Source organism: Cynocephalus volans, chromosome 5, assembly GCF_027409185.1.
Source record: "Cynocephalus volans isolate mCynVol1 chromosome 5, mCynVol1.pri, whole genome shotgun sequence".
Classification (NCBI taxonomy): Eukaryota; Metazoa; Chordata; class Mammalia; order Dermoptera; family Cynocephalidae; genus Cynocephalus; species Cynocephalus volans.
In genome coordinates, this window is record NC_084464.1 from 156,741,102 (window position 1) to 156,755,275 (window position 14,174).

Below are 14,174 nucleotides of genomic sequence, written 5' to 3' on the forward strand. Positions count from 1 at the left end.
GGTGAGACTGTGGTGCACGCTGCTACACGGCTCTGCCTGTTTCAGATCCCACCTTATTATCCCTTGAATTCTCAGGTGCACCGTGCAGAGATGGGAATATTCATTCATTCACCAGCCCAAATGTACTCACTGGGCTCTTATGTGCCCTGACAGTGCTTGGGGCTATCGATGTGAGAGAGAGAGTTTCTGCCCTCTCTCCTAGGTTAAGGAAGGGAGAGTTATTAATGTTTTGCAAGTGTTGGCCGTGGCGCACTCGGTAGCGTGCTGCGCTAGCAGCGCGGCGACGCTCCCGCCGCCGCGGGTTCAGATCCTATATAAGGATGATCGGTGCACTCCCTGGCTGAGCGCCGGTCACCGGAAAAAAAAATAAAATAAAATAAAATGGAAATCCCATAATATCTACCTAATAGGATTGTTTGGAGGATTAAATGTGACTATAATCTTGTAATGTGTTTAATACAATGTTCAGCTCCTAGTAAACATTCAATATACTTTAAAAAAAAAAAAAAAAAAAAAAAAGTGTTGGTAGCAGCTTGATAAAATCATCTCTTTATCTTCATCTCGATTCTCTGACTCCTCTCATAGATACCTAGTATCTAATCACAGTGATCAGTCTTTTTCCCGGAAGAACATCAAAATCAGATCAGCTGAACCAGTGGAAAAAAACCCACTGTTTTGCTTTGTAGCAACAAACCATCTTAGATACAAGAATATTTGAAATTTTAAAAAAATTTAACTTATGCTTGTATAGGACTACTTTAGCTGGAAATTATCAAGCAGTTGGACGAACTACCACAAAGAAATTAGGTTGATCTTGGTTTTACAATATTCGGCTTCTTTATTCAGAGTTATTACAGTTTTGTGTGTCTGATAAGCCACCAGGGCCCTCTCCAGGGCTCTCTCAGACTTCCTTGCCACCAGGGCACTGGTCAGCGAGCAGATCTGCACAGAAGATGTACTTCTTTAGGCACTTGAAGAATCCTGACCATGTGGACCAATTTTCTGCCTCTTGTCAGCTGCGTGGTGAAAATACATTAAGAAACCGGAGGAATGTCATGCTGGCTTTTTGAAGAGCATAAAGCATGGATGTACTAGCCACCTGCAGATGCAGGTAATTTGGATGCAAAATAAGAACACATTCCAACATGGCTTTCTGGCTCACCGCTTGGCGATAGTAATGAGGTCAAAATATCTTTTTGTTAGGGTCCTCCTAGCAGAGTACCCTTCTAATAATAATCTTATTATTGAACATGTGTATGCTAGATTTTGCAAAGTGCTTTTTAACCATTATTTCTTTTTTGCCAATAAAATGACAGCATTAGTAGAGTTCAAGGCTGTGAAAATGGATGCTGAAACCTCCAGAAGTTTATTAAGAGCCGTCTGTGCACCCAGTGCTTGGTGTTTATAATTCTAGTGATCTTCGTGCAGGGGACTGCTGAGCTACTGGGAAGGTCAGGCATGTGTCAGGTCCCCCGATTACATTTTCTGCTCTTTCCACCACCCAAGGCTTTTTGCCTTTCTGGGTATGTTTATGGATTGATTGAAAAAGTTTTAAAGAAACAAGTCATGTTTCTTATCTGAGAAATTTAAAAGCATTAACCTATTGCTGAGCTCATAAAATGGTCCAGGAAACTTTCATAACTCAATTCTGATTTAATCATCTGAGAAGTGCTAAATGCTTCCTTTGGTTACTGTGAATCATGCTACCATGTGTTGGCCCTAATGAGAACAGAGACTGCAGGGTCTATTCACCTCGATTGTGGACAGTAAGAGCAATAACGGTCCTCCTTTTTAGACTTGGGTTTGGTGTAATCAGAGAGTCGTTATGAAAGATGTTATGGAATAATTGCTTGCAAAATGGCTGATTCTGCAAGAAGAGGTGATGGAAATCCAGCTCAAATCTAGCATTCAAAGGAAACAGTCTCAAACACAAAAAATGCTGGTCATGGTGTGGTTTACGACTGTGGTATTTTTATCCTTCTATTCTTTAATCACAGATAAACCCAAGAGACCTGCAAATTTGTGCTCAAATCTCTCTGTGCCGAATTAGCTCCTGCTTAGACTGCACAAGTAATCAGTTGGGATTAAATGAGATGACTAGATGGTTATATTAGACGATTAGCACTAGGTGACTAGGATTTTAATTTATCTGCTTCTTGTACAGGTTCTGAAATCAGGGTGAGAGGATACTTTTAACCATGTGTGATGTTGATGTACTCGGGGGCTCTCATCTCTCTCTTCCTCACTCCTTAACTGTTTCTCATTTTCCATGACTGTGTGTCTGCCTGTGTGTTGACCTTGTCAGTGTTGGCCTGTGTCTGGGTAGCTCAGCCGGCTAAAGACGGGTCTCGGATACGTATGCTTTTGGCCACAAGGGTAGCGGGCTGGGGAGTGTGAAAGAATCGATCAGCTGAAACGGGTCACCACGACCAGAAAAAAAAATCCAGAGCGTGAAGTACCCGAATCAGATGGAGGCCCCGTATTCCTGCACTTTGGGTTGTTCTGCTCACCTGGCCTAATGATTAGACCTTGTTCTGCTTAGGATGAGTCACCCTCAGAACAAGGACAAGTGGTAGGTGTGGCACTTTGAAGGAGCATGAATTTACCACCCCTTTAATCTCTCTAAACCTTTTCTGATGTTTGATTCTCTGCTTGCCTTCAGGTGCCGGAGGGGAAGACTTCTGCTGAGAGGCTAAGACTGCCTCTTCAGTAGATTAGGTACTGAGTATCTGATTTGATGGATGCAAACTTTTTCCTCTCTCTCTAGAGATGTATCACAGTTGAACATTTTATATATTTTTGGCTCTCAATGGCAGTGACTGATCATAAAAATTCTGTTATGACATTCTTAAATGCTCTATGTGTATTTTCCTCGTTCTAGTCACTAAACACTGGTAATAATATAATTAGAGAATAATAATTTCTAACCAGATGAAGGGGAGAAAGTTCTGATAACTACTAGTGCTCCATAGAGAAAGATAAGATATTTTTAAAAACACATGGATTGTTATATGTTTGTGATTTTACTTACGTCAATAGCATTTTCAAGGATTAACTTAAATAAAAGTCCACCTGAATTCATATATAGCCTGAAAGAACGTAATGGAGAACTTATTTTGATAAATAATTGATAGAAGAGACTTTGCCATAGTTGAATTTTTAATTTTTTCTTAAACTTGCATAACAAGGAATTGACAAGTTTTGTGGCACATTATTTGAGAAGTTTGTGGCATATTTAAGGGTTTGAACAATTTATAATATCTGTGCGTTTTCCTTTTTATATCCTAAAAGGATATGAACAATTCTACCTTTCCAAGGTTCTTTGAGGTTAAGTGTGGTTTCTCCAGAAATCTGGAAACTGTCAAGAGTAAGACACACTTAAGGCTTCAGTTTCAAGCAGTCAGCATGTAAAGTGTTCTATGTGCTGTAATGCACGTGACTAAGATGTAGGAGCTGTGGTCCTGCCTGGGGAGTTGCTGTTAGCCCAGCTGGCCAAGAAGAGGTCATTTCCCTATTTTCCAAGTGGTCCACTCAGACCCAGGTCCCCAAATCTCCATCGAGCATATCAATCCTGTATTTCAGACTTCAGGTCCTCCCAGGAACCTTCTCAGGTAGATCTACTCTGTTGCTTCTTGGTAATTGTGGTAAACACAAATAACCTTAACTTAACCTAAGGATGACCACCCTCTTAGCCAAATGCATAGCATTGGAGTTTGCTGTAGTTTATCATTCATGCCATTGCTTCCTACCATTAAAATGATAAATTGATCATTTTGATAGCGATTTTGTTAAGTACTTGATATGTGTTGGGCACAAGCGTATGTTGATATGTGTTTACGACATGTACATACTACACTTAGGGTGAAATATACTGAAGGTGAAGACTCACAGCTTTGCTGCCAACTAGTCACATCATTTAACCTCTGTGGAAAATCTGTGAATTTGGGTGTTTGAGCCAGAAAATTGAACTACGAAGTCCCTTGCAAGACTAATATTTCGTGATATTACCGACCTACTTCTTGTGGGCTGAATATAGCCCTATTCATATCTACTCTATCTGAAGTGTCCTTTTTGCTTGTTTTTCAGAAATGTGAAAATAAAAACTGGCGAATGGTTCTTTGAGGAACGAGCCAAGAAATTTCCAAACGAAGGTAAATAGTCTTAAACTTTTTACTGAAGATGATATATTCCTAGTTTAAAAAATATTCAGTGTTAAGACTTCTGAATATAGAAAATGTTATGGGCTTAGCCTACAAGCCCCATGCCTTGTCTTCCTGTCTGGCCATTGTTCGAGCTTTCCTGCACCTGCCCCTTAACCCAGGTGGCTCGTCAGTGCGGCGCTTCCCCGCCCCCTTCCACCTGCTGAGATCCGCTGTTCTGTAAGGCTCACGCTCAGCAAAGTTTCCCTGGCTTCCTGCCTCTGGGGGTGACGTCTCCCTCCCCCGAGACACCAACAGCTTCGGGCTTGTACATCTCTTCCATCATCGTTGCAAAGCGCCTTATATTATAGAATTACTTGTGCATTTCTATTTCTCTGCCCGGGCAGAAACTGTGTTTTTAACATCCTGTTAGCCCCTACAGCACCCAGCACAATACCTTGTTCGTGATATTTGATCAAAATAATTGAATAACTGAAGACTACAGTGCGTGAACAGTGTTAAGCAGAGCAGATGCTGCAGATGATGCAGGGAGCACATGTTGTCATCACATGAGTGAAAGTGTGCACTTGGGTGCATGCCATGCATGTCTTAGAACAAAGTATTTGCAAAGCATGATGTGACTGTAATCGGTAGCTAAAACTCAAAACCATGGAGAGAGTGAACTGTGCTTTGGTCACGGAAGTGTTGTGTCAAAGCATGGTGGATGAAGGCGTGCACGTGCGTCATCACCATCAAGTGGAGGCGGCGTGCTGTGTGAATCGCCTCTTTCTGTAGTGGGAACGCAGGTGGCACTCCTCCTCTGTGACTGTGCTGATGGGGACCCAGACTCACAAACTGATGTAGAGCGCATGGAGTGGCTCGAAACACTATTTCTTTTTCTAGAAAAAGTGGTGCTTCAAGATAGAGCAATAAGCCACTTAGCCTCACCCGAAAATTTGTTGGCAGCAAAGGAAGCCTCTCACTTGAGTGCTGATACTCAGCTTTTATAAAAGGCGCTGTTGGCCAGGGCACGGATTCAGTCGGTGTGAAGTTCTCCCCTGGATTGTTCCCAACTCTTCTTACTCAAGAAAAAGTGATACTTCTGCCGAGTTTGTTAGAAATCTGGAGGGAAATGTAATGCTAATGTGAGAGCTCAAGCGGCAGAACGAAGCACATTTGTCTGGTTTCATCTAAGCCAGTATTTCTCAACCCCTTTTCCCTCTCCCCCATTCCAATAGCCTTTTAGACACTTTCTCCTAATTGCTCCAGGCCCGTGACATTTTGGTAGCTCACACACTGTATTTGTGTTTATGTCCTGAGGCCTTTTGGAGAGCCACAGCCCATTGTGATATGTGAGATGTGCTTGTCCCCTCCCTGCTTAGGACGTGTAACCTACGAGAAGCCATGGCAGGCAGCACGGGATCTTTCTCTATTTTTATTGCTTTGTTTTGTTCCTTTAAGATGCTTTTTTGTTGGGGGTGCTGGGGCCTTCCTCAGGTGGTGGAGTCTCCTTTTTCACTGCAGTTCCTATTGCACACGCAGTGAGATGTAGGAAATGAAGCCTCTGTCATTGCTCAATACTGACTCAGTGAAGGCACCTCCCTCGCTGAAAATGTTTTATTTATTTCTATTTAAAAAAATTTTTTTAAAAAAAGATGACCGGTAAGGGGATCGTAACCCTCGACTTGATGTTGTCAGCACCACGCTCTCCCAAGTGAGCTAACCCCATATAGGGATCTGAACCGGTGGCCTTTGTGTTATCAGCACCACACTCTCCCAAGTGAGCCATGGGCCAGCCCCTGAAAATGTTTTATATGTGTTTGGAGGTTTCAGCATCATTTTTTCAGTTAGGTAAGTTAGTCTCGAGGCCAGAGCATGTGTGTGCACACGTGTGCATGAGAGGGTGCTTGTGTGTGCGCCCTCCGTCGTCCCATCACCTTGTCAGCACCGCATCCTCTTCTGAGGAGGAGGTTATCGTGGTGTCTTACTTGAGGTAGCGAGGGGAGTAGGACAGAGATCAGACTGACATCCTGGGCTTGCTTTCTTGTCCAGTAACTTTCTACAAGAATGAAAACACCAGTAAGAAAATTATTAGAGAGAGGAAAGTCAGCCTAAGCATAAAGCATTCTTTTTGCTGATGTTGTTTCTACCAAGCAACAAACAAACACCCAGAAGAACCCAAATTCCTTCCTTGTCTATGATTCTTCCTCAATTGCTGAGGTGTCTTGTTTTGTTGTTGTCCTGTTTCAATTGAACTGGGCTCAAGAGGCATGGAGAGATCGAGAAAAATGCGTAGCGCTCCCGTGATATTGTGAGCCTGGCCAGGTGGGGGTGGGGCCTGCAGCAGGTGAGTCAGGAAAGGTCATCGCGGGTCAAGTGACGAGGGCTTATGTGGGTAGGGAGGAATTCCACCTTTCCTGTATCTGTGCCCTAAAAGAGAACCTGATACAAGAATTGATGAAAGGAATTGAATTTGTGTGCCATATCAATTAAGGTCCAGTTAGGAAAACGGAAACCGTGTGGTTATTTGAATGACAATTTACTGTAGGGATGAGTCGAACAGGTATTACCAGAGGACCAAAAAGGCAAAAAGGGAACAGTGAGGGAACACAGAGATGGTAACTGCCTCTGTGTTGGAGGCAGATACTACCCCGGCCTGGTGGGCTCGTGCGGACCAGACAGGAGACAGCTGGGGGAAGCAAGCCTCTTCCCCGCTCCTGTCTCTGGGCTCCTCCTAGCAGCCCCCAGGGACTCTAATCTATTTACATAATTGGGATCAAATTGTATGTAGTTTTATCTTGATATTTCCTTTATAAGAATTTGTACAGAATATTCTCCACATCTGTAAATATCATAGGCTATATGATTCTGATGACAGTGCCTCAGTCCATCTCATTCTGTCATTAGAATGTCATTATTTATTTAACCAAATCATGATTGTTGGAGAGTCTGGGCTTTTAATTGTATTTTGGGGAGTTTATAATATTATTAAAATAAAGGCGTGATGAATATCCTTGCAGATAAATCTTTGGAACATCCAAATATTTCTAGAAACAGAATGACAAGAAAAGTTTAGGAATATTGCCTCCAGAAAGAGTGTACCCTTATCACCAGTAGGAATTATCTTTAGAAACAAACAAACAGAAAAACAGCTTCTTCAGTTTGGTAAAACCACATGCATAGTCCAAAATGGTTTTCTCGCCTCAATTTGAATTCATCTAATTACTAATGAGATTGGATAGCTTCCACTTTTTGAGCATGTTTTTTGTACATGTTCTTTGTATGTTAAAGCTATTAGTGCTTTTCAGTCATGTTAGTTACATATGTATCTTCTAGGTTGTCATCTATTTTTAAATTTTATGTTTTTTGACAGGTAGAATACTTCGTTTGCTTGTTTGTAGTCAACTCTACCTTTTGCTGTACAACTTCTTTCTTTGCTTTTATGCTTAGAGACTTCTTCCTTATCCTGTGGTCTTTTAAATATCCACGTCTATTTTCTTCTGCTTTTTATTTAATGCTTCACTATTCATCAGGAGGCCTGATCTAATTTTGTTTTTTTCTCCCAGTTCTCAATTTTCCCAGTACCGTTTGCTACATGATCAGTCTCTTTCCCATTGGTTTGTAACCCAGGGCCACTGATCTGCACAACTTGGGGGCACCACTCCCCTTGCCCCCACGCCTGTGCTCCACAGGATCCTGCCCCCTTCACTCGCAACTCTTGGTGGTTCTGCCCTAATCAAAATTTGAATTCTTTGAGAGTAAGAGAATGAATGAATTGAGCGAAGACATGGTTGTTTGGAAATAAAAGGTGGTGTTACATGCAGTGGTGCCCATTGTCAGTGCTTAGCACTGAGCAGGCACCTTTAAAATGTAGAGTTGTTTTCCTTTTTGATATCTAGAAACCTAGAGCTAAATTTAATGTTCAACTGAAGTAATTCCAGAAATCATTATGCCCTCCATTGCCCAATTCCCCTTTTATATGCTTTTACTTATTTACTTATTTACTTTTTCTTTTTTTTTTTTTAATGATTCTATTGGGTATGTACCACTTAAGAGAAATGCTCCCAAAATTTCCTTGAAGGTAGACAAGGTATAAGTAGTAATCCAATGAAGAATAATAGAAGTTAAGTGTGGCAATGTTTATTGTGCTAATTTTCCAACCATGAAAAAGATTTAAAAACAAGAAAAAACAAGCCCCAATTATTCATTTTGCAGGGATGTGATACAAAATACTTAAAATATTTTGGTTCTTCTACATTTCTTTTTCTGATTATAGATTGGCTTTGTTTCCTCTGAGATTTTGTAATCTGATATTTTCTTTTGTAGTCTTAAAATAATTCCTTATCTGCTGTAGTTGCTGTTCATCCGTGATGCATCAGAATTATCAAAACATACAGACCTTTGTAGGGTCTCCCAGGTGTCTTTAGGAAGCTCCCTAGGCCATTCTGGCATTGTCACCTCCTGCCCCTCCATCCATGGGCATTTGGCAATCTGTGGAGAGGGTTTTTAATGTGGCTTCCGGGACCCATGCTCCAGGATCAGCTGCAAGATGTTTCAAATTCAAAGTTCCTGACCTGGCACAGAGTTTCTGATCCAGTGGGGCTGGGGAGGTGGGGTGGGGTGTCCCAAGAATGTGTTTAACAGGTCCCAAGTAATTCTTTTCATGCATCTTAGGTTTGAGAGCCTCTGGTGAGTAGCAACATTAATAAACAATTATCATGGAAATTTTCTAGGTCCTTTTACTCTTTTGGCATCTGCTAAGCATGTAAAGATAATGCCCTCTTCTGGCTCCTTGTTGTAAGTGCACATATTTTACTTTTTTTTTTTTTCTTTTTTACAACCATGACGTTTTATTGCTTGATATTCAAGCTTAAAAGCAGAAAGATGAAAATACTATTACTTTTAATACGAGTTCTTTTCCAAGTTTAAGAATAGTTAAATACATAAATAATTTACTCAGATTTTCACTCTATTGTTAATAGTTGGGGAAATAATTTAGGAAGGCAGAATCTAAACATAGCCTCTGATAGTTTTCTCAGTGATCCATTACATAACTAACCAGGATGACTAATGTTCCACAAATTATGAAGGAAAGTAACTTTTATCCCCACTCCCAAGAGTGAATGTGATTTAGTTCTTCAAGTGACTTTTCAGAGTTTTATTCTGCCAAATGGGCAACTTGAATATGGTTTGTCTGATCACAGGATTAGGAGCATTGTTCTGACTGTGTGGGCTTGAAACAGGCTCTTGAATTTTAAGAGGTAGGTACCAGTCAGTACGTAGATGACTCCATCCCGGTGTCCTGCCTTTATCTCCTCTCTGCTTGTGTGCTCAGTAAAGACCCCCACCTTCGCAATTCAACAGATGGCTTCTACAAGGATGATTTTGTAAAGCTTTCTGCACATTATGAACAGAGTCCCTAGTTGATGTGTGTTTACTCTCCTGAGAGGGTGTCTTTATGAAGTCATGCTTGTTTCCCAGGTATGAAATTCTGTATATGATTTTGTCTTATTTTAAAGAAAATGGCGTCCTACTCTTGAATATTTTCTTCTTACTACTTTCCTTAAGAGGGAAGAAAAAAAAAAAAAAAATACACTACCCCAAAAGGGAGTGCGTGCTCTGGAAGTGATTTTTCCCAGCAGATTGGATTGCTTGTCATGTCCCTGAAGGATTTTTAGACTGGCCCATTTAAACTGTGTAGGGAGACTATCAAGTCAGATTTTATGATTAAGGTAGTGAAATAAGACCTTGCCTTTCAAACTTTTTGCTTTCACCCAGTGTTTCTAGATAACGATATTCCTGAAGCAGGTTCTTGATTTTATTCATTTTTGATTTAATGATGCTTTTGGCTTTGCATGTAGTATCAACTCAAAAAACTGAATTGATTAGCTGGTCCGAGGCACTTTGAATACATCAATTCAACACAGACTTTTTTTTGTATCTCAGGTATCTAACTGGGAGACTGGAATTTCCCTGACGCTTTCTGAGCCCCCAAAGTTCCTACCAAGACCATTTCTTTGTCTCTATGTCTCCTGCTGTCCTCTGTGCCCTGTCATGGGGTCATCTTAGGTAACCTACATCTTGGTTCTGAATTGTCACAACAACTCCCCTTCCCCTTCCTTCCTTTGAGTTTTGATTCACTGCTTTTAGAATGTGGGGGAACCATGATTAAGCGGGCTAGTTATTAGGCTAGTCAATATTTTATTTTACTTAATACTCTCTGCTCTTTTGGCGGTTGGCAGACTATGGCCTGTAGGGCAAATCTGGCCCACCACCTGTTTTTGTAAATAAAGTTTTATTGGAACATAGTCATGTTCACTTGTTTATATCTATGGCCATTTTTGCAATGCAATGGTTGGGTAGTTGCAACAGAGACCATATGGCTAGCAAAGCCTAAAATTTTCTACCTGGCCTTTTACAGAAAAAGTTTGTTGAACTCTGCTCTAGATAATCAACTGATAAAATACAATGTTTTGATGACCATCATTATTTTACCTATTTAAATTAACCGAACAGAAACCGAGGTGAAGTAATTGAACCATACAGGATTTCAGAATTAAGGATTCATGTGTTCCTAAGTTCAGACCAAATCATTGATTAGCATGTTCTTCAGGGAGTAACTTGACAATTGGGTGTTAAACTGTCTCTTTGTATGAATAATTTTTTTAAAAGACCAGACACATCTATATGTAAATAAGGAATACTTTTGAATTTAAGAACCCCATGTTTATATTTTTACTGTGGTAAAATATACACAACATAAAATTTACCATTTTAACCATTTTTAAGTGTATAGTTCAGTGGCATTAAGTGTATTCACAGTGTCGTGCAACCACAACCACCATCCATCTCTAGAACTTTTTCATCATCCCATATTGAAACTCTGTATCAATTAAACAATAACTTTCCGTCTTGCCACTCCTTAGCCTCTGATAACCACCATTTTACCATCTGTTTCCATGAATTTGACTTTAGGTACCTCGTATAAGTGAAATCATAATATATTTGTCCTTTCGTGTCTGGCTTATTTCACTTAGCGTAATGTTTTCAAGGCTCATCCATGTTGTAGCAGGTATCAGAAATTCATTCCTTTTTATGGGTGAATAATATTCCATTGAATGGATATACCACATTTTGTTTATTCATTTATCCATTGATGGACATTTGGGTTGTTTCCACTTTTGGGCTATTATAAATAATGCTGCCATGAACATTGGTTTATAAATATTTATATGAGTCTCTGCTTTTGATCCTTTTGTGTTTATACCCAGAAGTAGAATTACTGGATCAAATGGTAGTTCTGTTTTCAGTCTTCTGAGGAACCACCATACCATTTTCCATAGCGGCTTCCCATTTTACATTCCCACTAGCAATGCACAAGGGTTTCAATTTCTTCACATACATGCTAGCACTTGCTGTTTTCCTTTCTTTTTTTCCTTTTAATAGTTATCCTAATGGGTGTGAAGTGGTATCTCATTGTGGTTTTGATTTGAATTTCCCTAATAATTTGTGATATTGAACATATTTTCATGTGCTTATTGTTCATCTTCTTTGGAGAACTGTCTACTCAAGTCCTATGCCCATTTTAAAATTTGTATTTATTTTTATTTTTAAAAATTATTATTTATTTTAATTGACGCACTGTAATTGTACATATTTGTGGGGCACAGTCTGGTGTTTTGATACATATGTAGGTTGTATAATGATCAGGTCAGAGTAGCTAGTATATCCATTGCCTCATGCATTTATTATACCTTTGAGGTGAGAACATTCAAAAGGCTTTCTTGTAGCTATTATTAATATGTAAAACTTAACAGTTCATTATAGTCACCCTACTGTGCAATAGAGTGCCAGAATTTATTCTTTCCAATTGTAATTTTGTACCCATTGACCAACCTCTCTCCATCTTCCCTAGCCCTCTCTCCCCATGCCCATTTTTGAATTGGGTTGTTTGGTTTGTTTCTCGAAAGAGAAGAACAAAGATAGTGGAATCACATTCCTGATTTCAAAACTTACTACAAAGCTACAACAATCAAAACAGTGTGGTACTGGCATAAAGAAGAACATATAGACCAATGGAATAGAATAGAGATCCCAGAAATAAACCTTTGCATATGTGTTCAAATGGCTTTTGACAAGGGTGGCAAGATGATTCAATGGGGAAAAGACAGTCTTTTCAACAAAGTGTGCTGGAAAAAGTGGATATCCATATGTAAAAGAATGAAGTTGAACCCTTACCTAATAACATATACAGAAACTAACTCATAATGCCTTAAAGACCTAAATGTTAGAGCTAAAACTTTAAAACTCTTACAAAAAAACACAGGGGAAAAGCTTCATGACATTGAATTTGTTATAGATTTCTTAGATATGACAACAAAAGCACAGGCAATAAAATTAAATATAGACAAATTGGACATCATCAAAATGAAAAACATTTGTGCATTAAAGGACACTATCAACAAAATTAAAAGGTAACACATAGAATGGGAGCAAATATTTTGAAATCACGTATCTGATAAGAGATTAATGAATATAAAGAGAACTCCTAAAACCCACATTCATGTTTTAGAAAAAATTCAAAGGATGCCAAAAAGCAGTGTATTCCCTGTTGTATCAGGTACTCAACAAACCTGGAGCAGTTACTGTCAACCATAAGTATATCTTAGTGGAAGAGTGGCGGCCCAGGTTTTAATGATTATTATGAACATGGGAGCCAGCCAGAATTTCTGCTTGATAGAATGTAGATGGCTTCATTAAAGGGAAAAAGTATTTTTCTGTCCTGCAGCTGAGTGAAAGAGTAATGTCTGGTGGCAGAAGGATACTGGATGAGAGACACTTCGTGCCCCCAGGATTATAAATCTACTGTTATTGATTTTCGCTCTCCTGGAAGGCACTACTTGCTGGTTCACAGTCATGCGCTTTATCCTCCTTCATCCTGGGACAGTGGTTTGGTCCCAGTGCTATCTTAGCTCAAAACTTGTTTAAGGACTAAAATATACTTAAAAATGTCCCTGGACTTCACCTCCAAAACAATTTATGACAGGATATCACAATTCTTTACATGCTAAGGGATTTTTAAGTCAAAATTTTTTGAGAGATTTTCCATTTGAAATATGTGAGCTAAAGATTGGTTTAAAACTTTATTGTTCTAGGGGCCTTTTCTTCCCTACTAAAGAAAAAAGTTCTAAAACACAGCATAATTGTCCAACACCTGCTCCAACCCCTGGTTTTGTTCACCTTTCTCTAGCATTTAGAGAATACTGAAGCTCCAGTGTGGGCCAACCCTCAGGACTGTCTCATACAGTTGTGCAGGTTGGACACTGCACAAAGGAGCCACCTCAAAGCGGGTATCATTCACATCACAGATCTGTGTGTTGATTGTAATGATCTTTCTGGCAGTTGCAGCAAAGTGTGTTATTCCAACAAAATCCATATGTTGTGACCAACTTCCTAGTGGTGAACAGAAAGCATCTCGAGGAAGGAACACGTTTTCCCGGTCCCCATGGAGGCTCCTACCCGTGCTTTGCTCTGGGTCACACATGGAACTCGGGGGTATGGTTTCTCTTCTGTTCCTGCTCCATGGGCATCAGCAGAGAGGTGGGTATGGGGCAAGCCCCCCTTCCGCTCGGCTGCCCTATCTGTCAGCTCCACGGCATGATCCCATGCTGTGCGGCCTTCCTTAGCAAAGGGCTGGTGCAGGGCCACAGTGTAGGAGAGGAAGCTAGTGGTCATGTCTTGAAAGAGCACTAACCCACACCCGTCTTGCAGTTGAGTACTGAAACCCCTCAGATACCTACAAACAACATGATTTGGCTGGTTGATGGAGTTTCACTGGGGCACTCCAGGGAGTCCTCCGGGGGCCCTCTGTCCCCATGAATCAGGTCACAGAGGAGTGCTGGAGCAACAGGGCCTGGCATCCGTGTAGGAATCACAGTCCAGGGCGCTGGTGTGGTTGGGAGTTAGTGTGGTTGACCAGTATAATGACAGAGTGGAGTGTGCAATGGGCATCCATTTATAGGGACTTTTGTGAGT

General features: G+C 40.4%; 1 protein-coding gene across 3 annotated transcripts in view; it reads left to right on the forward strand.

Moving 5' to 3' along the window:
* Positions 1-14,174, forward strand: part of SYTL3 (synaptotagmin like 3) — a 70,137-nt gene that overhangs the window by 11,612 nt on the left and 44,351 nt on the right. For all 3 annotated transcript variants that reach the window (XM_063097254.1, XM_063097255.1, XM_063097256.1), the window contains exon 3: positions 4,087-4,151. In XM_063097254.1, the coding sequence (XP_062953324.1) occupies positions 4,087-4,151 (65 nt within the window). The remainder of the gene's footprint in view (positions 1-4,086; positions 4,152-14,174) is intronic.